Source organism: Chrysemys picta, chromosome 3 (assembly GCF_011386835.1).
Source record: "Chrysemys picta bellii isolate R12L10 chromosome 3, ASM1138683v2, whole genome shotgun sequence".
Classification (NCBI taxonomy): domain Eukaryota; kingdom Metazoa; phylum Chordata; order Testudines; family Emydidae; genus Chrysemys; species Chrysemys picta.
The window spans coordinates 144,185,958-144,210,848 of record NC_088793.1 but is presented as its reverse complement, the minus strand read 5'-3'; the positions used below and the strand labels follow the sequence as shown (position 1 = coordinate 144,210,848).

General features: G+C 40.8%; 1 protein-coding gene across 8 annotated transcripts in view; it reads right to left on the bottom strand.

Annotated features, from left to right (window-relative positions):
- CRIM1 (cysteine rich transmembrane BMP regulator 1) overlaps positions 1 to 24,891 on the bottom strand; it is a 317,691-nt gene that overhangs the window by 99,616 nt on the left and 193,184 nt on the right. For all 8 annotated transcript variants that reach the window (XM_005296243.4, XM_005296244.5, XM_005296246.4 and 5 more), the window contains one exon: positions 18,408 to 18,605. In XM_005296243.4, the coding sequence (XP_005296300.2) occupies positions 18,408 to 18,605 (198 nt within the window). The remainder of the gene's footprint in view (positions 1 to 18,407; positions 18,606 to 24,891) is intronic.

Sequence of the window (24,891 nt, the reverse complement as noted above, 5' to 3'; positions counted from 1 at the left end):
ATTTGATGCCAAATTTTAATTACTTAAAATAATTTGGTATCCAAATAACTACTTTTATTCATTTATCCAAAGAACATTATTCTGATTGTTACCACCTGAAAAAAGCTATCCCCTGCTTCTGTACTACTGAAAACAAAGAGCTTCCTTCAGACCAACATGTCATAATCAAAGTACTTCGTTCCTGAGCTGCTACACCAATACTCAAGCAGCTTCCTGTTCAAATTTAACTTAATACAAATAGGAATTTGTTTTCACAATTTTTTGACTGGAGTGATACTGACAAATATTGATCTTTATCAACTGAAATCAAATCCGATTAAGCCTATTTGTAATGGCCAATTCAATAGATATGGGATATTCTGACAAGGCAGATGAGACCATCATCATTACTGGAAGGTGTTAAGGCATCTTAGAGTAACTAGGCTGGTCTACACAGGGGGGGGGGGGAGGGGATCGATCCAAGATACACAACTTCAGCTACGCGAAAGCTTATGCTCCAATACCTCTGTTAGTCTTAAAGGCGCCACAGGACCCTCTGTTGCTTTTTACAGATTCAGACTAACACGGCTACCCCTCTGATACTTGATAATACATGCATTCAGAACTCTCTCCCACAATGCATCCTGAATCTCAGAGTTAAAGAAAGGTTACACCTTAGTAGTACAATCTTCCTGATTCTTCATGAAATTGGGCAAAGGTTTCACTGGCACTGGGTACCTTATACTCTGGGGTGTAGGGTTCAAATATTCTCCTGGATGAGCTGGGAACAGGCATTAGCTCAAAGTGGCAGTCAGGCAAACCCAACTTAACTTGACTCTCTTACAGAATTGTGTTTGCATTCTCTTGATTCACTTTGAAGAAAGGAGATTTAGGACAAACTAGCTGTTAACTGAACTGGTACAGGGCCAAATAAATTCACACGGCCAAATTCTCTGCTAGTGTAAACTGGCACAGCACTATTGACTTCAATAGGGCTGCATCAATTTACAGCAACAGAGAACTTCTTCCAGTCTTCCATGATTGAATTGTGCCCATTTTTACCTAATGAAGTATTGGATGTGCTAAGATAATTGAACCCAACTGCTCTTCAGCTGGGTTTCTGGAGCCCATTATTGATGGCAATCGTTCAAGTTTCCCTTTATGAAGACAGGATGCGTGCCAGGCACACTTCAAAAGGAAGTGGTGAAGGCTCTGCTTATGAAAACCTCTTGTAACAGTAACTTTTCAAATTAACGTACAGTCTCTCATTTGCAATTCTGAAAGAAGGTTATTGGTAAGTTTATGTTGGAACAACTTAGTTTTCTGGAACTCAAATACCTGGTTTCATATATGGGTTTAAGGTTGGAGAGCAGATTAGTTACGTTGACAATTTCTTGATGACAGATACAAGTCAACTGTACTTGCTGATTGTTAGCTTTATCAGCAGCCTTCAGTCCATTCACCATGATATTTTGTGACTTGCCTGCAAGAGTTCTCTTCGGTGCTTTTATTTTTCTCTAAGACGAGGTTACCAAAGGTTGGTAATGAGACTCTGGTCAGCAATGCTACCAAACACCTCTTTTCTTCTAATCCAGATACTGCATTTTCTGTATTCTCCCAATGTCTGACCAATGTAGGGAAATGCATAGGAGCTAATAGGCTTAGTTTCAATAACAGTAACATGGAAATAATGCTGACCTGGTATGGGGAAAATGTTTAGGGATAGGTGCACAGTCTATAGGAGGTATATGTCTAATCTTTACCAGTATGGAATCCCTGGAGTCATTAGTGGTACATCCTGCCTTTTCCCATCTATTTCACCACAGTAATCCATGCCTTTTTAACCTCAAGACAAAATTACATAATGCAGTCTACTTGGAACTACCTTAAGTAAAGCAACAGGAATATTTGGCTAATGCAGTATACAGCCACCCATCTATGTGGGACAAGCCACTACATAATCCATCGTCTGCAACAGTGGGGGAGCATACTCAGAAGTGGGTTTTACACATTAGTGAGGAACAATTCGTTGAAAATCATTCTTCAGGTAGAACAAAAATCTCTTTTCTACAGCATTCCTCAACACCAGTGTAGTATCAGAGACTATAAAGTACACTCTTTTAACCAAAGGATAGCTTAACTGTACTATGATATATAGAACTCTTTCTGAACAATAGCTCAGATGGCGACTGTGCATGAAGGTACTGATTCTGATCTCACACTGGTATAAATTCAAGTTCAATGGTGTAATCAAAACCAAAACCACCCCAAAACCTAAACGTCAGTGGTGTAAAACCCAGAGTATAGTATACAGTAAAAATATGAACTCCAGGTTGCCGCTCTATATAAAAATCATTAGCTGAGGCTTCATTTTCAAGCTTCATGAGGTTTTCAACACTGTTGTGGAGTGAACCCTAATGCCTTCTTGGATGGGAAAGTCCTTACATTTCTTAAGCCTCTTTAGTGGAATGCACTCTCCATATTATTATGGATGACAGCCAATTCTTTCAAGGCTGCTCTGAAAAAAATCAAAAACTCTCTCTCTAAAATCAGCAGAACTGTATAAATAAACTAGTAGTTTTAGTATCTAGACCAGATGTGGGCAAACTACGGCCTGCGCGGGACCGTCCTGCCCGGCCCATGAGCTCCTGGCCGAGGAGCCTAGTCCCTGGCCCGCTGTCCCCTCTCCCCCGCAGCCGTATGGGCTGCACTCTGGCCTGCCGCTCCCGCTGGGCAGCGTGGGGAGTGCTGCTAGCTTTGGCCCAGTGTCACGGCTGTGAGCTCCTGCTGCTGGTAAGGGGGTGGAGGGGCTGGGTAAGGGAGCGGGGAGTCATGGGGCGTAGTCAGGGAGGAGGGGGCGGTTGGATGGGGCGGAGGTTCTGGGGGGGGCGGTCAGGGAAAGGGGAACAGGGAGGGTCGTGAGTGAGAGTCCCAGGGGGCCTGTCAGGGGGCGAGGATGTGGATAGGGGTCGGGAGGACAGTCAGGGAGCAGGGGTTTGGATAAGGGGGTGGGATCCCAGGGGAGCAGTTAGGGGTGGGGGGTCCCAGGAGGGGTTGGTCAGGGGATGAGGAGCAGAGGGCGGTTGGATGGGGATGGGAGTCCCGGGGAGGCTGTCAGTGGGTGCGGGTCTGGATAGGGGTTGGGGCAGTCAGGGGACAAGGAGCAGGGGGGTTGGAGGTTCTGAGGGCGGCAGTGGCCAGGCTGTTTGGGGAGGCACAGCCTTCCCTACCTAACCCTCCATACAGTTGCACAACCCCAACGTGGCCCTCGGGCCAAAAAGTTTGCCCACCCCTGATTTAGACAGTGAAACTCCAGTTCATTCTGCAATTCTGAATTTGGACAGGCTAAAGATAGTATTATTTCCTGATTGCTATGAAAATGTGCCTTCACTTTAACAATGAACTTATACCCGGCAGGTTGAAGAATACTGCCCTTATGAAGAACCTGAAAGGCAAGTTCCTGAAGTTTCCAGAAGCTCACACTACCAATGATCTGAACATATTTCAATCAGAAAAGCAGGCTTAACTTAGGAAGAATGTAATTATTTACTGGTTTGAACAAGAATTAATCAAGCCAGATTATAGCCTCAGAATCTGTTTCCAGGGTGATTGGATTTTTTTTGTTTTCAGAAATTTCAGTATTTTCCCATTAACACACCCTAGTATTCAACTTCTTATGGACATAGCCACGTAGACCTATAGACCTCGGTCCAAACCCTCTTTCAAGAAATGTAGCTCTTGTTGAACAGAGCTTTTTCCAGTCTGCTCCCCTTTTACGCAGCACCATTTAGCAAATGTTGCTTAGTTACATAAATATGCGTGTGGTAAGCTTATGTGTCCATTACTTTTATTTATTTAAACTTTATTTTCAATTTATTAAAATGCACCTGTCAAAAGGCACATATGCATTATTATCAAATACAACAAAACAGTTAAGTAAAAAATCCCAAACAATTGATTTAGGCAGACTGTGTGGCCACACTATGCAGCACTGCCTGTTCCTCAGTCTATAAGCTAAAGATGCAGGGAACTACCATGTCTCTTCCCATACCCTAAATCAAATGTATAATCTGCATTGTCTTTGCTATACTGGAGTCCTGTCTTTATCATGAAGGATACCACAGTCTCCTTTATGACCTGGTGAGGACCAGAATTAATATGAGTGAGAGAGCGATAGAGAAGGAGGGGGGGGGGGGGGGAGAGAATTGTTTGGGAATATTTTAGTCTGTGATTGCAACCCAGTCAAAGCTGCAGGTACATTTTTGTAAAAATGAAATTTCTCATGATAATACAATATCTACATGTCCTATCACAGCCAAAAGACAATATTATATCCACAAACCAAATCACAAAATGACAGAAATTAGAGATGGAAAATTACCAGTTATCTAGACCATTCTTCTCCCAATGTAAGTGAGACCGTTTCCTTCAGAAGATTTTTTTTGTGCTTCCTGTATTCAAAAAGTCTACCTGTCCCAAACATCTCACCAAGAGAATTAGCCAACCAAGGACACTGACCCAAATTTTACAATACTTGCTGGAGAGCAAATGGACTTTTCTACTTTCTGTTCTGAAAACCTAAATACCAACATTCTTACACTGTGTCTGTCAAATTCTGGAGTTATTGAAAACTTTGATTCAAGAGAGAAATTCCAGAGATTATTCCATTGCTAAAAATCCTAACAGTTGTCAGATCATTGACAATTCACCTCAGTTCTGATGTGCCAAAGAAACACATCTAAGCCATGAAATCTATCAGAGTGATTCAGCCACATAGGCCTAGGAGAGCTATATTATGTTTTGTCCATGAAATCCCTATATCAAGCTCCAAGTTAAACAACAAAAATGCCAAAGATGCCACACATGGCTTTACTGAAGAATTCCAGACAAGAAATTCCAACAACAGAGATGGTGAAATAAAGCCAGAAAACTGAGTCAATTATCCAGCAACCTGCTGACCTCATACACATTAACACTATCCAGCTACTCGAGTAAAGATTTGTTCCATCAATATTTGTATAGCCTTTGAGATAGGCATAGGTGTGAATATTTGGAAAGATGCACTTCAGTATTCAATTTTAAATATATTACCAATTATTTTACTGCACCTAAGAGTGTGCCAGGCAACTCACAATACAAACGAAAATACACAAGCTACGCGCCAAAGAGTTTACAAACCAATTTCAGACTTGACTCAACAAAGCGGAGAAAGGTCACAAAACCATAGAGAGTTCTGAGAGAAAAGGAAGGCTGAAGAACATAAGTAAGATTACACAGTTAATCAGCAACTGTTAGCGTTCATGGAGGAATACAGAAGAGGGATGGGTTTAGGGTTTATTTTAAAACGTTAATTATAACAAAATGAATAACTTCCTTAGTTGGATAACTTCTTGCAGGCAGCATAGAAAATATGAATTTTAAGGAGGGATTTGATTGAGAAGAGGGTAATGGCTTTGAGAATCAGTTAAAGAAGGGCATTTGATTCTCAAGATGCTACATGGAATCAAGTGCGGGCATGTTTGTGGGAGAAAAGGACAAATGGGTTATCAAGGCTGGCATCAGTTGAAGAACGTAGTGGGAGTTAAAGAAAATAATATATTACTTGTACTCCTTCTGGATGTTTACAAATCTCTGGAACTTGATTCCTATAAACCCATATTTCTTAAGGCAAATATATTGGTCTACATTCAGGTCTGGAGTTTAAGACAAAACCTTCTTTAGTATCAGAATATGAAAAAAATAACCTAAACTTTTTTCTTTATAAATAATGAAAAAGCTTTTCTTTTTCCCATAGGTGGATAACTCCACAACAGCCAAATACACCAGTGAAACTTGTCAAAAATATTTCTTTAAAAATATTTTTTGAATGAAAGATACCAGTAATTAAAACATGAATTTAGAATGCCAGTGTTATCTCAACTTTATCTTTACAAAGAATCAGGTATAAGTGTGCAGGAATCTAACATAATTGAACTGAAAAGGACTTGTTAGTTAGTTTCATCTCCTACAACTCATTCTGCCATCCAAAAGGGGCAACATAGTAGCGAAAAAATCTTTAATGTTTTTCACCTCTATAGCTAGTTTTTGAAATGTTACCTCTGCCAACAGATAGCATCTGAAATCTACAAATAGGTTCTCCCAATCCAATACTGATTACTGGAAAGCATTCCTGATTTCTCTAGCATGCAAATAGAAGTTGGATCAGAAAAAATAGGACTAAAGATACTATATTAAAATACATACTTTTAAAATAATGCCATACATCTTAATTCCCTCACTTATTTTTACAGATCTGATGCCTATTTTCCAGTGGAACATAACATAAGTGAGAACTGGTCCATCAGTTCTGAAACATGATTGACAAAATTAAGGACAGAAATTGCTCCACAGGAATTTGTGTCCCCCCTTCACAGTGGAAGAATAGAGGACTAACAGAATATGAAAATCACTATTTGCTGAAATTTATCTCTTTCAAAAAAAGTGAAGTAAGGAATCTATACTAGAAGGAACAGAACATTTTTCTTAAGTAGCAGATAAATTACTATATAGTAAAAAGAAGAAATCATATGTAGTGTACTCATTTGGGATGACTACAGTAACACAGCTTGCTCATGTCAGAATTACTATACATGGTAATTCTAAGTGCAATTGAAAAAGAACATTTATTTTCACTGTGGTGTAATCTCCTGGGGTCAAATGATGCAGTGACAATATTTTTGGACTGCAATTCAATAAAACACTTTTGAACTCCTTGCCCATAGCTTAATCATAAGTTTGCAATGTAATATGACAGCAAAAATGATTAGTGGCATTTTGGGCTGCATATGCAAAAGACATTGCATTCATTAAATCATATCGTAGAATGTCAGGGTTGGAAGGGACCTCAGGAGGTCATCTAGTCCAACCCCCTGCTCAAAGCAGGACCAATCCCCAGACAGATTTTTGCCCCAGATTCCTAAATGGCCCCCTCAAGGATTGAACTCACAACCTTGGGTTTAGCAGGCCAATGCTCAAACCACATTATTGAATGGAAGTAAAATTTATTCTCTGTGTGCATCTCTGGCACAAGTGCACTTGAAAAATTTTATTGCTTCTGTAATTCTCCATTTGAGGAAATCGTGGGCCGTACCTCATGAGCCACAGACTCATTAGTAGTATTAAAAGCACTTAAGCAGTAGATTTGTCAGCCACTCCACCAGAACATTACAAAGCAAGGAGTATAAAATACCACACCTCATAACCTTATCCCTATTCCATTCTGCTGCATTGAGACCCAATTCCAATATTCTCTGCAGAAGAAGGGAGGGGTAAGGTAGATCTGAAGAGGCAATATATTCAGAGAACTCCAGCTACTGATAAATAAGCATACTTCATTACATTGCCTCTGAAGATCACCACTAGAGTGGGAAGTAGCAGTAAATAGCACTAGAAAATACTAGTAAGCAGCAATAACCCTCAAGAGAATGGAAGATCTTTAAAAGAGAAGGAAGCACTGATCTCTACAACCTCTCTGGCCTGAGAATCAACATGTCAGCTGCTGAGATGATACAGCAGAAACAGAAAGCACAGCACAAGTCTATATACCGGTAATCATAAATCAGAAAGGTCTATATACCGGTAATCATAAATCAAAACAAGGAAAAAAAGAACAATAAAAACCACCCTCAGCGTGAAGGACTGAATCAGTTCTTAAAGCCTGGCTATGCAGCTCCAATTTCCCAGGGGCATTCTTCCATCCCTTCATTTTAGCATGAGCACCAATAGAAGGGAATGGGAAAGTGAAGCGTGAGTCAACCCCTTGTATACCGAGGACCGGGTAGAACACTTGTACCATTCTCAAACAAGAGAACCTAACTTTGTACAAGTATCAACTGAACTCCAAGTAGAATCTCTGCAAAGTTCTGATATGGAGATCTTACACATCAAACAGATGCCACAGTTTACATGTAGTACAATGGGTTCTAAGTCTTAATGGAACAAAAAGTCTTCCAACCTGTACATTTGATCCATTTAGATTTTTGAATGGAATAGCTTGACCTTTGTATGCTTCTCTAATCCCACAAAGAACCTTGAGTTCTAAAAGGTTTCATCAATCTAGTTAACAACTAATACTTTTTCTTGCACACATTTCCCATTACAAGTTGCCTATAATTTTACCAAACTAACTGTTCGGGCTACAACAAATAGCCAGATAAAGCAAGAATACAGATGCTTGGGGAGAGAAACTGAGTCTGGAAGCCAGTTCTGTGAGCCAATGGAGGACAAGGAAGAGAAAGACTGATTGGGGAGTTGTTTCTGGCGTTAAACACACCAAGATAGCTGGCAGAATGTTCTCAGTGGAGTATGCAGACCCCTAGAATCTGGTCCCTCTAAGAGTCAATTAGAACCAAGCGCAAGTTTCTAAACATAGTGAAAGACTTATTTGTTGGTCAAGTCTTTAATTCTTAACACTGATTAACTACAGGGAGCAGGTGTTCTGTTATTAAATCTTTAATTATGCATAATTTATTTCTTTGCGAATGGCTGTTTTTACTAATGTAAGGTGCCTAGGTGGTGCTTCCAGACAGATAAGTTCCTTATACAGAACCAACCAATAAATTCTTCCACTGTGAGATCAGCAATTTCCTCATCATGGATCAAGTTCTAATTATATGTGAGTATGGTCAATGCAACTGACTGTACAAATCCTACATAGACCAGGAAAGAGTATATGGGCAGCAGTTGCTTGGTTATGAGGGAGGAGCTAAATGTGGAGACCCCAGCTGAGTTGGTGTCTGTCTGGATGGGACAGCAGACTTTCAGCTCTCACAGCAGGAAAGAAGATGGATGGGGGCCAGGAACCAAGGAAGACTCCTGCATATCAAAGTTTCCCCAATGGAAGGCAGGCTCAACAGAAGATGATTGCCTTGTTTGGCTGTCAATGACTGACTTAGGTTTGTATGACTGAGGCTCCTACGCACTTCAATGACAATAAAAATAATAAAAGACTTTTACTATGATAGATCAGCCTATTGGATGAATTTGAGAAAAATCATTTGACGAGAAAACAGAAGTGAATGTCCCTGGTGATGAAATATCAGCTGAATGAAAGAGATGAGTTGTGAAGGAACAATGTAGACAGAAGCTGATCCCACTGAGTCATAGGCTTGAAAGATTTTAAGCATGAAGCCATCAGTATCAAGAGAACAGACTCTTCCTGAGAGACCCTAAGAGAGTCTTTCATGAGATCAACATTAAAGCAAAACGTAAAAAAAACAGAAAGCCAATAAATAATGTGGAAGAGTTTCTGCGCTACTAGAAGGAAATCTGGTATGAGGATGTACAAAATAATCATACAGTGAACTGGATTAAAAACATGAGTGAACAGTTTAAAAATCAAACAATAGAGGAATACACAGAAATATTCAAGAAAGAAATATATGAGGTACTGAGAGGAATGAAAAATTGGAAAGTACCCGGACTAGATGGGGTTTGTGGATTCCAGCTGAAATACTTAACTCCTCTCCATGATTGTTTCCTTGAACAATTTAATAAATCTTTGAAGAACAGATATTTGAAGAACAGATGTCCAAGACGGATGATGACAAGGAGAACCATCCTCAAACCAAAAGGTTGCAGTGATACTATGAATTATAGTCCAATCACATGTTTAATCAACATGTGAAAACTTCTAACAACATTTCTGGCAAAGAAGATCCAAATAGTACTAGCTTGCAAAGCACTACTGCCTCCTGAGCAAAAAGGCTGCACAGTAAACACAAAAGGGACAAAAAAATCATTTCAGGCTGAATAGCAAGATCACAGAAGATGCAAAATAAAATTAAAAAAAAAACACATGTAGAGAGATGGTATAGACAGGCTACCAAAAAGCATACGATAGCATCCCTACATTCGTGGATCTTTAAGACACTGAAAATGCAAAAGGTTCATGCAAAGATCATTTCCTTTCTATAGCAGCCTATGGTTAACTGGAACACTCAACTCTACCTGGAAGGGATGCTCATTGATGAGGTCAAAATTAAGAGAAGAATGTTTAAAAGGATTCCTTACCAGTGCTGTGTGTGGTAGTAATGCTGTTGCAGACATGGATGCTCTGTGAGATAACCACAATTTATATCAGCAAAGAGAAAAGACAGCTAACCATTTGTTATAAATGGATTTATACTGAAACTATACGGACAGCCACAAAAGGAGGTATAGAGACTGATGACGTGTAGAAACATTTGGCGAAGATATAAAGCTATGGGTTGGCATGGCTAAATATGCACCAGCATCTGTAAAGAGGGTCAAGTGTATACAATCAGATGGCATAAAAGTTACTCTCCAAGATCTCTCTCAGCATGGCACCTTCAAATACCTTGGTCTCAGGGAAATGTCAGAGTGATAACATGAGGGTCAAAGAAGTGAGAAAAGAATATTACAGGCAAATAAGAACTATCTGGAAAAAAACACAACCTGAAGAATTTGATCCAAGCCACTTCTATGCAGGTGATACCAGTTGTACAGTAAACTGCCAGAGTGATCAAGTGGCAGCAAGAGGAGAAGATAAAATTTGACACCCAAACAAGAAAGCTCTTGGAAATGCATAGAGTAATTAATGTCAATCAAAACATGGACATGATGTATGTTCTACAATGTGATGGATGAAACGGTCTGCTATTTGTGGAGGAAGCAATTTACAATGAAGACTAACATCAAAATACACATGGAATTAGCCAGAGTAAAGGATCATCTGGTTGTAATAACAATTGACAGACAAGCATGCATCTCAGCCCGAGAAAGCATAAAAGAAAGGAGAAAGCAAATTGCCAGAGAAAAGACTTGGAAAGCTTTACTCAGAAATCAAAGCACAGACAGTGATGGAGACACACCAGACCCATTAGCGATAGAAGATTAACAAACTCATGGCTTGTAGAAGAATAGCTCAAAAGAGAGACAATGAGACTCATTATGAACACACAAGAGCAATCCTTAAGGCTTAATTACACTTGAAACAAAACTGACCTACAGAACTGCTCCCTGAACTGCAGAATATGTTCCAGAAAGGAAGAAACAGGGAAGCATGTGTTAAGCACTTGCAGGAGCCTGGCTGGCAGAGCATATCTGAAGAGACACAAAAAGTTTGCCAAGTGTCTGCACTGGAGCTCTGCATCAAGTGCAGATGTAAATGAACCATGCAGTATTACAACCACCTGTGGAAAGCACTCTAAAGAATGAAGAAGTGATGATTTTATGGGATCTTGCAATTGTCATAGACTGAATGGTGTAGGCAAGCAGGCCGGACATAATTATTGTAGAAAAGATGACAAATAAGACTATGTTTACTAATATTGCTACACCATCAGACAAAAAAAAAAAGATAAGACAGCAAAGTATGAAGAACTATGCCACAAAATGGAACAATTATGGAAAACTAGAATAAAGATGATCCCTGTGATTTCTGGAGCATTCGGAGAGATCCCGAAGGATCTGAATGAGCACCTCAAGAACATGTTAGGAGTGCAAGGTATCACAATGACCTCCAGAAGAGCGCACTCTTAGGCACTACAAAAATTTTAATGAGAGTCAAGACAACAAGTGCACCTGAGCACCTACAACGCAGGAATTCTGTGGAAGGTTTAATAAACTCCTGACAACACAAACCTACAGAGTCAGTTCATGGTCAGGATTTATTGGTGAGTCACAGTGATAAAACTTTTAAATGGTAGCTTTTCCCTTTTTAAGCTTAAAGATCTTGTATGTTGTGAAGGCTTTATGTTTAAAAAAAAAACCCAAACTTCCCCAGGATGCAGTAGTGAGGGATGATAATTAAAGGCAGTGTGTCCAAACCAGCCCTAATTTTGGATTCTTGATCTGAGACTCTGAAGAAGTAGGAAAGGTGAATAGTGAGTGTGAATTTGCAGAGGCTGCAGTCCCAAAGAACAACAGTTGCTGGTAAGTAACCTCTCTCCTCTTCAAGTGGCCTCTGCATATTCCCACTTGGAGGAGATTTGCAAACAGTACACCTTATGAAGGTTGGCTAAGGAGCACTAGGTGAACAAGGGCTGCAAAGGTGCCATAATAAACATCAGCTCTGGCTGGCAGCTAAAGAGAGTATTAGGAGCAAGTGCAATTTTACTCCAGATCAGACCTCCATGAAAAACAAATATTTGCTCCAAGCACCTAGAGAGCTTCAATTCTCAGCTTTGCAAATTCTTCAAAAAAAGGTAATATGCAGGTGTGTAGTGGATACTAACTTTGTATCAGTTGAATACCATCTGGTATCTCCAGGAGAATGAATACCCAGCGAGCTATAACAAGCCTGTAAAAAAGACTTGGGGAGATACAGACTATAAATGGGGATAAGGACGTCAACCAAACCACATTTTCCATATGGAGGATTGGCAATTTGGCCTGTATCTGACAATCTGGACTGTAGCTATAGCCATGAGGAATTACCTCCTCACACGTTTATGGTACAGATTATCATCTGACCAATAACAGACTAGAGATCCCCAGAGCTTTTTGAAACAAGGCTCCAACCCCAAAACAAAAAAGAGATACATGTTCCAGGGGGAATTACCCTGGGGAAACTAAATGAGTACCGTATATACTCATTCATAAGCCGAATATTTTTGGTAAAAAAGTGATGCATCAAAGAGCGGGGGTCGGCTTATAAATGGGTCTACACCAAAATTTGATGTTTTTAAACTCTATGGAATCATTGAATATCTAATACAGGGATCGGCAACCTTTGGCATGCGGCTCGCCAAGATAAGCACCCTGGCGGGCCGGGCCGGTTTGTTTACCTGCCACGTCCGCAGGTTCGGCCAATCACGGCTCCCACTGGCCGCGGTTCGCCGCTCCAGGCCAATGGGGACAGCAGGAAGCAGCGGCCAGCACATCCCTCAGCCCGCGCCGCTTCCCGCCGCCCCCATTGGCCGAACCTGCAGACGCGGCAGGTAAACAAACCTGCACTTCCTGCAGTTCCCATTGGCTGGGAACGGCGAACTGCGGCCACAGGGAGCTGAGGGGCTCCATGCCTGCAGACACTCCAAGAAAACAAAACGTCCCGACCCACCAGCGGCTCACCCTGACAGGCCGGGAGCCAAAGTTTTCCAACCCATAAAATATAGGGTCGGCTTATGAAAGGGTCACACAGTTTTTGCTATTTTTACCTATCCATTTTGGGGGATCGGCTTATAAATGAACAGGCTAATGAACGAGTATATACGGTATGTCCATTTTATGGTATTCCCAGTACAACAAAGTGCATTGTTAATAAAAATTCTAATTTCCGTTGGTGTGGCCACCAAGGCAAAGCAACTACCTGAAGCAATTCGAGCAGCACATGGATTAACACTTCTATAAATTAAAGGTACTACAAGATAAATGAGGACTGTTGTCCCCCAACATATGAGGATGAAAGCTGCAATCACAACCTATGCAGCCTGTCAGAATTCAAACAGTACTTACAGCAACAGTAAGAGCAAGAGAGGTTTTACTGGTTAAAAGCTATTGCTTTAAAATAGCAGCCACTAAACTTGCAAAGAATATACCCAGAAGTCAGGGTAAGAACCCAGACTCAGGTTTGTGCTTTTAACCTAATGTGAAGACAAATATCCAGCCAACTGGAAAGCAAAGTTAATAGACCTATGATATTTGAAGACAGAACTGCCAAGATCTGATTAGGGCTACTGGCGTCATCTTGGTTCCATCCTCACATACCTGGAGATGGATCTCCTGAACAAAGTGAATCAGAGGGAATATGAAGAAGAGTTCCTAATTCCAATCCAAGAAAGTGGAACTGCCAATGACATGGGATTTTGTTTGACCCTGACATGGAACTAGACATAATGGATGTTATCCTTGATAATAATGAGACCTACCTACAGAGACTACCCTGGCATAACAGATAATGTCAAAATGAGATCTAACTAGAGAGACAGGGCAAGTGAGTTAATATCTTTTATTGGACCAACTTCTGTTGGTGAGAGAGCAGAGAGACAAGCTTTCATGCTTATTCAGAGCTCTTCTTCAGGTCTTTCCAGTAAATTCTAGTCTACACCAGCATGTCACACACTAACTGGCCTGCATGGACCCTACTGGTATGCACTCAAAATTCCCAAGCGTGCATTAACGTAGTACTGTTTGAAAGAGATGGGACTACATGCAGACTAGGAAACGTGTATGCTGAGGTTCAAACAGGTCAATTAACACACGATAAATGGTACACACTAGAATTTACACGCAGTGGCCCAGACTAATGCACCATGTAGACAAGCCCTAAATCTCAGCTGAGAATTGCAAATTACAAATTAAGTGCTTTCCTATTAGGCACTGTCACTATCTGCATGCTCATGTTCAACTCAGTTTAGTACAATCAATATGAGAACACTTCGTTTGGCAAACTATTTGTTTCAGGTGCAGATGCCTAAGGAGGATGAATGTTCTGGGCACTAGATTCAGCGAATCTAGAGAATGGTTCAGAGGTGCTCAGACCTCTCATGCAGTGAAGCTATAAGTCTGGTATATGATTCTCTTGAACCTGCAGAGCTGGATCTTCAGCAATGAACTGCTAAGTATAGAGTTAATGGGGCCAGAAAATGAAGGGTGGTGCACTGTTGGTACCGTACAGTCTGCAGACAAAACTTGACAAAGTTATTGAGGCTACAGCACCCATTTAGTAAGTGGAGTTTCAGAGTCAACAGCACTGACATTGGACCCAGCTGATTTGGACACACCCTGAGACCTGGGTATTGCTGATTCTGGGTACCTACCCCCTATGACAAGCAGTTTACCCAAATTAACAGAGCTGGATCTTTAGCACCAAAGTATATGAATTTAGAACAGATCTGAGGTTCTTATTGCCATTTCAGTGGTTCACCAAAATCATTGGTGATATATCTTTGGCAGTGGTGGAACCAGGGACCTTAGTGCTTCTTATGCTGTGTGCCGAACCACTTCAAGCAAGTGGCCCATAAGAGTCAATTATACTAGATCTGCACCACTAGATCTCGTCAACCTGAATTGATGCTGTGACTTTATGTCACTTATATTGGTTCTGGATTACTTCAAGCAAGTCAACAGTGCTGAAACCTTGGCATCAAATTCAGATGATCCAGACTCTGTTGGGCATGTTAATGCTGTGTATAAGGAACATTGGCCACTTCCTCAAGAAGTTCACCAGAGTCCACAGTACTAGACTGTAGGCTCTGAATTCAGTTGAACGTGGATGAATTAGTGCAATTTATAGTGGGCACCTAACCACACCCTGGTTCACTAGTCTATGGTGCCAGATCCTACACACAAACTTAAGTCAACCTGGAGGGATCTAGGGAAACTTGGTGTTATGTCAGTGGTGCTCTGACCTCCACTGTGTGTTGGTAGTGCTGGGACCTTGACATTAGACTTGGGCAGCCAGTTAAGACTGGGGACCATTTAAACCAAGCAAAGGCTCCAAAGCCAGAGATGCACTTACACGTTGCCAGATTTATTCAACTGAGCTTGAGAAGCCTTCCCATCAGCAAAGTGAGAGGCACCTCTCACTCAATATAGGTCCAGAAGATAGCCAAGATGGGGATAAATTTTACTTTTGTTAAAAGAAATCTGTACTAAATCTGACAATCTAAACAAAAACAGCCCTGAGAGGGCAAGAGAAAAGCAAAAACTGATGAGGGGGAAAAAAAATCAAGGATACTGTGCATTATCCAAGCTCAGAACACCTTTGGCAGTTAATAAGGACCCAAGGGGCAGTTGGGGACACTGCTCCTTCTATGCCCTTGGAATCCTCTGTCAGGGGAAAGTGAGGGAGGGGCAAGTGACCCCCAATGGACAATACTCTTCAGAAGATTCCAGAGCTCAAAACTAGGAGTTGCCAATCCTAAGGGGAATATGCAGAGACCATTCAAAGTAAGGTGCTAATATCCTATAATCGACCCCTTTATCCACCCAGTTCCTCTTTTTTTACTCTAAATTAAAAAGAGAAGGGATCCTGTTATTCCCCAATTTAAAAAAAAATCCCATAGGAAACTGATTCTCATAGTTTCTAGTCTCATCCAACAGGACATCTAATAATCTGTTTATAAAATTCATATGCTCCAATAACATACTTCTGCTTCTTATTGTTCAAGATGAGCAACTGTGATCTAAAACAAACTGACAATACAGAAACCTCCCATTTTCTAGATTTGCAAGTCAGCAGATGTTTATCCTTTTGCTTCAGTGCCTGTTGATTATAAAATGCTGTTCTGGGCAGGTATCTGCCTGGAGCTAATTTAAAAACTCAGCCAATTATGTAAAAGAGGGATATTTCCATGAGGAAATGAAAGCTAGCAGCTGAGACTGTAAAAAAAAAAAAAAAAAAATGAAATCCATGGAAAGTAAGGCAGCCAGCTCATTCACATTCTGGCTTGAGTATAAATGTTTAATCAAAAATGGATCCAGGAAGTCAGAAGATAAATAAAATTTCTTTGAGGAATCTCTTATTTTTAGGGTAACAGTCCATGATTTTGAATTCCATTGTTTTGTTTCCTTCAATTTCAGATATTTTCTTAATTTTATAATATATAAAAACAGAGAAAGATTAATGTTGAAATTTTATACAAATGTTTCCTCTGCTTCCATCCTGCTCCATGATGTGTTTAGGGGTGAGAATATTTAGTTTCTTCTCCTTTCCTCTTCATATGGAGAGGGTACATTGGAGAGGGACCTAGCAATTCCAGTAATATGAGACGGTGCATCTGTGCTCTTCTTTAATTAGTGTGATACCTCTCTTGTGGCCAGTATGCTGCCGGGCTGAGTAGGGATAGTTTTCCACAGGGCCATGCACTGAGGAGTAATTCCACATTCATTACAGAAAAGCACCAATTACAGTAAATACCACTATCATGCTTATTGTATTCCTTTACTAGTTTCAGAAGATTAGTATGCAACTGAATCCTTGAGGCTTGCACAATGCATCCTTATTGGAGTCCAGACAGTTGTTGGAAACATTGGCTCCAACTCATAAATACAGAATATGTTCTGGAAACTTTCAAAGATCAAAGTTTTTATAGCTCTCTCTTATGCAGGGCCTGATTCATAATTGATTGAAGTCATTGGAAAAACTCCCATTGACTTTAATGAGATTTGTATCTACCCCTCAGTGAACTCAAATATTTAAGTGCATAGGGTAACATAAGCAAACCAGAGGCAGCTTAAAGCGAGGAACATCATTTAAATTCACACATTTTATTCACACATTTAGTTTAAAAAAATATTTCATACATAGCAATTAAATAATAAAAAAACAAAAAGCACAATTTATATACATTAGTTTTTCCTTTTTGGAAAATTAATGTATAGATAATTGATGGAGGTTTTATGTAATGCTGGTCAAATTATTTTGTTGGAAAGTTTTCATCCAATTTTTGGCAATATTTCCAAAAATGGATATTTTAAAGCATTTTGATTTTCTTAACATTTTATTATTTTTAACCTAAGCTTTTTTCTTTTTCCATTTTTGTTATATGTTCATTATTTTATTTGTACTTGTTTATCTTTTCCACTGTCAATATTAACTAGTCACCTTAATCAAATGTTAAGATTAAAAACTTCAGGTTTTTCAAAAATCTCAATAAAAATATATTTGACAAATATTCTACTAAATTTTTGGAAAGTAAATTGCCAGTCGGTTTTGAAATACAGCAGCATGAAATTATCTTCAAAATTCTGTGAACTTTTTCTCGCCATCCCAAACATTCTAGTTTTGAGTGAGCCCAACTCAGCTGAATGCTGTCATATCCTTTAACAACCTCAGCATACACACTAACACACTATAAATATTGCCAAGAAGATACGAATTCCTCAACCTCCAAAAGACTTACACAATGGGGATTGGGTGCCCAGCAGCCTTAGACTCCTTTGAAAATGCTAGCCTATGAGTAGCCTCAACATAATGTTAAGCATCTGCTTGAGCCTTTGTAGAGTCAGGGCCAAAAAAATGTATCTCTGCCACCACTTCCTCATACGAAACATTAACTTCTGTACTCTGGAGAAAACGGGACAGCCCCAGCTGCTCACCCCCCACCATCCGGCACGAGGCAGTCACCCTAAGGAGGGCCCCATCAGGAATCGGTCACCGGAACCTTGCAGGGGGCCCCCTGTCGCCTGTCACTGGAACCCTGCCAGGGCCCCACTGGCTGCAAGCTCCAGAGTCCCGCAGCCCCTGGGGCTGAAGCACAGAATGTCATGGAGGTCTCTGGACGTCACGGATTCCGTGACTTCCATGACCTCCGTGACGTAAACGTAGACTTAAGCATGAGCGTCGAGTAGAATTTGTCCTGACCTACACAAGTCAGTAATGGTCACCTTATCACAATTATGACTCAAAAGGATACCGTTATCTAATAAAGACAAGCCCTTACAGGGCTTACTGGGAGACAGCATTTGAAATGAATATATCTTACCTTCACACACTGGGCAGCATTCCCCAGGTACCTTAACAGGATTCAGGCAACTCTGTCCACAGGCTGTTGCCACACAGTGAGGGTCTCCATTGATACACTGGCAGAAAGTGCAGTCATCTTCTCTCCATCGATCTCCATGTGCTTGGATCTGACCATTGGCATAGCAGCCAGCAGGATTATTAACTGGATATACTGGATCTAAATCAAGATAAATTATAGTAAGAAGAGACTGTTTATTCTCCCTGTTATGCCTGGAAGATATTTATAGATGTGCAATTTGATAACACCATTATGGAGGCTGGCCTTGAGACCCTTTTCCCTTTCTGGAAGAGAACCCAACACATTCATGGGGACTTGGTACTCAGGCTTGTGATGGGTTTGGAGCAGCGGTTCTCAAACTGAGTCGGGACTTCAAAGTGGGTCGCAACCCCATTTTAATGGGGTCGCCATGGTTGGCGTTAGACTTGCTGGAACCCAGGGCTGAAGCCCAAGCCCCAGTACCCAGGGCCAAAGCCCAAGGGCTTCAGACTTGGGTGGTGGGGCTTGGGTTACAGGACCCCCCTCCTGGGGCTGAAGTCCTTGGGCTTTGGCTTTGCCCCTACCCCAGGGCTGTGGCCCCCCTACCAGGACAGTGGGGTTCAGACAGGCTCAGGCTTCAGTCCCCACTCCTAGGGTCATGTAATAATTTTTGTTGTGTCAGAAGGGGGTCATGGTGCAATGAAATTTGAGAATCCCTGGTCTGGAGACTCAGGTAACTCCTTTTTCATTTACACTTGACTAGAAGACTGAACCCTTTTCTTTCAGGGGCTGAGATTGCCACTGTGATCCATGCTTTAGTCATCTTCAGATTAGGCTACTGTAATATGCTCTGCATAGTACAGCCACTTGGAAATTCAGCTGGTACAAAATGCAGCATCCTGATTGGAAAGAGTGCTTATGACAAGAATCAAATTGCTCCAGGATGCACACAACTCTCAATAAATGTCCAAGTTATTTTAAGGTATTGGTTTTAAACTATGCAACACCTTAAATGGGTTGGATCAGGGTTACCTCAGAGACCACCTCTCTTCCATGTGATACCATGAAAGATGAGATCCAGTTCAGGCCCTGTTTTGACAGACAACAAATATGGATTTCAATTTCAATTGTGCTAGCTCAATCTCATTAGTTTAACATAACTGAAAAGCCCATTCAATGCTTTTTAAGAAGGTTTTTCAATCATGTTAAGCTAGCTCGACTGAGCTCACACAATTGAACCCACACCGCTTTTGCCTTGATTTTCGTATCTGGGCACGGTCTCAGATTTAATCACAGAAGGCTGGGAGCTGGACATTCTCCATTAGAGCTCCTTGACTATGGAAACTGCTACCTTCCGCAGAGCCCAAATCCATGACCTCCAAGTCACACTGCAAGGATAGTTTGTTCTACCATTTTTTTTTCCTCAAATGAAGAAATGACGGTCATCGATGAAGCAGCGTACACAAATTGGAGTTGTCGGTATCAGGCTGCGTCTATTATTTTAGTTAGATGGTTTGAATGGTAATTGTTTTTATAAAACTTGTACATGCCCAGAATGTTAGATGGATGCATATTTTATAATAAAACTAAATAAAACCAATACTTCAAGTCTCTTGGCCTCTGGTGATCCCAGTACATTTTGAGGCATAATGCCTGACAGCAGGTAATTTGAATCAAATCTCAAATTCAAATATAAGAACAATTATTGAGGTGACAATCGGGGTGCTGCAGATCCAGCCTGGGGTAGGAAGGCCTAGGGTAAGCCTAAGGCGGATTAGAGCCTAATAACAAGTGTTGAAAAGTTTGCACTTGTGAAGAACACAAACATAGTGTAAGTGCACATTGGTGTAATTATATATAGACTGGATGTTCGAATGCATAATATAGTTCTGCGGTCACTATGAGAGGGGATATCAAAAGGATAGAAAAAAGTTAGGGAGTGTCTATTCCCCAGTAGTTGCATCTATGCACGTACAGATAATCTTCAGAGAAGTGGAAATTCTTAGACTTGTTAGAAATATTCTATTGGACATACTCTTTCACCTACCTAGCACCTCTATGTACTCTAAATATAAAAATGGTGTAGGGATTTTTGCCCCAACTTTCAAATACAACCAATTTAGACAAAAGTAACAGAGGGTCCTGTGGCACCTTTAAGACTAACAGAAGTTAGTCTTAAAGGTGCCACAGGACCCTCTGTTACTTTTTTACAGATTCAGACTAACACGGCTACCCCTCTGATACTTGACAATTTAGACAAATTCAGCTGAAAATATAGGTTCTGACTCTGTGGGTGCTCTGGGGCTGGAGCTCCCATAGGAAAAAAACAATGGGTGCTCAGCACCAACCAGTGGCCCCGCTGATCAGTTCCTGCACCTCCCACCGGCTAATCATCAGCTGTTCAGTGGTGTGCGGAGGCACTGGGGGGAGGACCAGGGGCAGGAAGAGGCAGAGTGAGGGCGGGGCACACTTGGGGGAGGGGACAGGACAGGGCGAGAAGAGGTGGGGTGGTTCAGGCATGGGAAGAGGTGAGGTGGGGCCTGAGGCGGAGCATGGGATGATCAGCCCTGGGGAAACCAGAAAGTTGGCATCTCTGGCTGAAAAGATTTTTTTGTTTGTTTGTAAACTTACAAGGAAGAGAAAAACTATTTTGCACCCTTAACTAGAGTAAAGTGGACATTAGCAAGTGAATGCTATAATATTAAAAACCTCATGTTAAGAGACTTTCATTTCCAGATTGTTCTAATTTATATACTATGTAGGATTGCTATCAAATCAGTTCGGTTTCAAAACAGTGTGGCCTTCTACATTAAACAATGTAGAATAAGCATACACAAAAAAACAAACTTAGAGTAAGGTCCTGAAGTATGAAATCTATTTTTTTGTACTTTTGTATATTGCGTGTGTATAATTAGCAAACAGACTGCATTTTGTTTTCTAACTGTTGAAAGGCCAGGAATTTACATTGGTGAGACAAGTTCACCCTATAAACCATCTGGTTAAGTTGTTATTAACAGCCGGTGACCTTAGGACATAAAGTAAGCCTTCCCCTGCACCTTTTGGGACTTAGCATTTACATCAGATTGCGTGCTTAGTCTCTTTTGTAGAAAAATCCTTTTTTCCTGCTCCCCTCCTCCCCCAATTTTGCATAATACAGAGACATACGTGCCACAATGACATTACTTTGCCCTATCAGGTCAAGTTCAAAGCTTTAACGGTTATTTGCATTACTCTGTACAACAGTTTCATCTCTTGGGATTTAAAACTCCCAGACCTGCTTCCTTGCATCTTATTTTCTTTAGTAACATGTGCCTCAGGGCATGTTATTGTAGTCATCATGCTTATGTTTGGGAATATACCTCTTCATACTGAGATTTCCCTTCAAAGTTCATGCAAATGAATAATGCTATTCTACATATGCTTTCCCACAATTAGGAAGAAAAGTATATTTTGATCTTCAGGAATGTACTAAACTCATCCACATTAGCAATGATGCTGATATATTTTGTCCGCAAACACAAAAAGGAAAAATATGCATCTCTATTATAATTTTTTTAATTAGAAATCAAAAAGCAAGCAGTAATTATAGATTACAAAACAAACAATAACAACTCAAACTAGCATTGCATTAGAGATACAGCCAACATTTTAATAGTTAACACTAGCAACTAATAACAGGAGCAAATCCCAAATACGTGCAGAGATACACTTTCCTCTACCCTTAGGTTAAATTCCAGCCCACAGAACATTAAGGCTGCAAAGTCAAGCAGTCAAAAGTTATTGAACATCAGATTTTTTCTGCTTTGTGTGAGTATTCATTATAATAAAATTGGATGCAACTTTGAGTGACATGATCACACAGTACTTTTTAAAAGGACATCTGTTTCATTCAGTGCACAAGATGGTAAATAAGCAAAATTCCTTAAAAGAAATAAGAATGTTTTCTTTTGGTCAAGGCACTGGACTGGAAACTCAGGACTGCGAAGCTCTTTACATCATTCTGCCACAAAAAAACTTTTTATACAATGATGGCCAATATTATCAAAATGCACAAACACAAAAGAGGCAAAATAAGGCTGCACAGACAAGCTTAATTCTTAACTTTTGAGATGTCTTTGCAACCATAATGTTCTTTAAACTTGCGTGTGTTTTATGTCATTATTTTATTTTCTTACCCCAAACCAATACAAACCATACTCATTGGAAAAGAATAAGGAAATCTCTTCTCATAAAACTCTATAGGTTGGATTGTGACTAGCCTTTATACAAATGCAGAAGGAGAGCACCGAGAGGTCTCCCACAAGAAATGGATGTATAGAGCAAGCCTTGCATACTCGGGGACAGTATATTACACTCCTTGAAGGGGTGTAACTATCGCCACACTCCTCCTTGCTTCCAGAAAAATTCTGGAAGAATTATGAGGCAGAAATCTTTCTGCAGCATCTGCAAGACTGGTAGGTGCCTGCACCACTACTTGTGAGCTTAAAAGTAAAGGAAAAGAGCATGGAGGATCCATCAAGAAACACAATTCAAATCTTCAGGAAAATATAAGTAGACAAAATAAGCAACTGTAACAAGAAAGGAAACATTGAGGAAAAGAAAGTCCACAAAAAATTCACAACACTCAGAATGGAAGAAGCAGGAAAAGAGGAGAGAGAAATACAAGTAATGATGTGTAATGTTTGCACCAATTGAGGAAGAAAGTCTTTAATTGATGTCTTTCTAGCTTCTATTTAACATACACCACTTTGGAAATTCAAAAAGAAATGTTATCATACAAGCAACGGAGACAGCTAACTTTGAGGTGTATCATTTGGACAGAATTTGATTTATTAAGATAGGGGTTGTAAGAGGTTTTATACCCAATTGCAACAGAGTGCTGGAAATGAGCAACTGAACTAGCACTCTGGTCACTGTTTAAACAATTAGTCCCCCCAGACAGCCTGATTAAGGAAGTGCCTGATTACCAGATCAGATTGGGGCCAGGTAAATTATGAGGTAATTAGTTATTAACAAGGAGACTGGATAAAAGAGCACCAGAAGGAAGTGCACAGTGGAGGAGAATCAAAAGAGAGAGAAAGGCTAGCAGGGCCTGATAAAGGGAGCTCTCTGTGTGGAGAAACCTTTTCTCACCTCCACCACCTGTATAGAAAAGGTAGTTATGCCGAATGTCTGTGTAAATAGTATGGCCGCATGAGTATGTAAAAGGTGGTGAGACGAAGCACTGTAAATAAAGTACAGGATGATATCTCCAAAAGGAAGATCAATGAACAATGTATGACAGCAAAGATGACAGGAGCAGGGCATGCCCCATCACACCAAGAGAAGTAGTAAAATTATAATCATCTCCTTGATTTTCACGTGGCACTGCATTGCATCCCGGCTGTATCCTCTCTCCGTCATGGCTTTTGAGATCTTCTCGTAGATCTTCGCATTCCATCTTTTCAATCGCAGCTCCGAAAGCACGGACTCATTGCCCCACACAGCGATCAGATCCAAGACTTCCCGATCAGTCCATGCTGGGGCCCTCTTTCTATTCTGCGATTGCATGGTCACCTCTGCTGGAGAGCTCTGCACTGTTGCCAGTGCTGCTGAGCTCGCCATGATGTCCAAACAGGAAATGAGATTCAAACTGGCCAGACAGGAAAAGGAATTCAAATTTTCCCGGGGCTTTTCCTGTGTGGCTGGTCAGAGCATCCGAGCTTGGACTGCTGTCCAGAGCGTCAACTGAGTGGTGCACTGTGGGATAGCTCCCGGGGCTATTAGCGTTGAATTCCGTCCACACTAACCCTAATTCGACATGGCCATGTCGAATTTAGCGCTACTCCCCTTGTTGGGGAGGAGTACAGAAATCGATTTAAAGAGACCTCTATGTCGAAATAAATAGCTTCGTTGTGTGGACTGGTGCAGGGTTAATTCGAATTAACGCTGCTAAATTTGACATAACCTTCTAGTGTAGACCAGGCCTCAGAGAGAGCCAGCCACCTAACCTCATCCAAAAGGATACAACTGAATCAAAAGGGATGTACAGAAGAAGGGAACAAGTAATTGGCTTGCCAGCTACTGAAAAGCCAGAGACCATACTTCCCTGACATGAAGATATGGGAGCCATACCAGAAAAGGAGGCATATAAGCAGCACGCCAGACCAATGTCAGACAACCAGGCAAATGAAGCACGAGCCTGTCTGTTGTATCAAATTAAAAAACAGCTGAGACTAAAAACCAAACCTAAGAGACGATTATTGTTTGTTTTGTAATCTAGAGTTGTTCTGCTGACAACTGTCTAATCATTATCTATTGTATCCGGTCTACCAGGAACCAGCCACGCCAAGAGAATTCCATTTGAAGTATCCGATATCCTAACTCGCAACATCTGAGAGAAAATAAACTAACTCACTTGGCAGTCCCATTCGCAGTGTCTCAGATGAGGAAAAGTAAAGCTGATTTTTTTTTAAAAGCAGTCTAA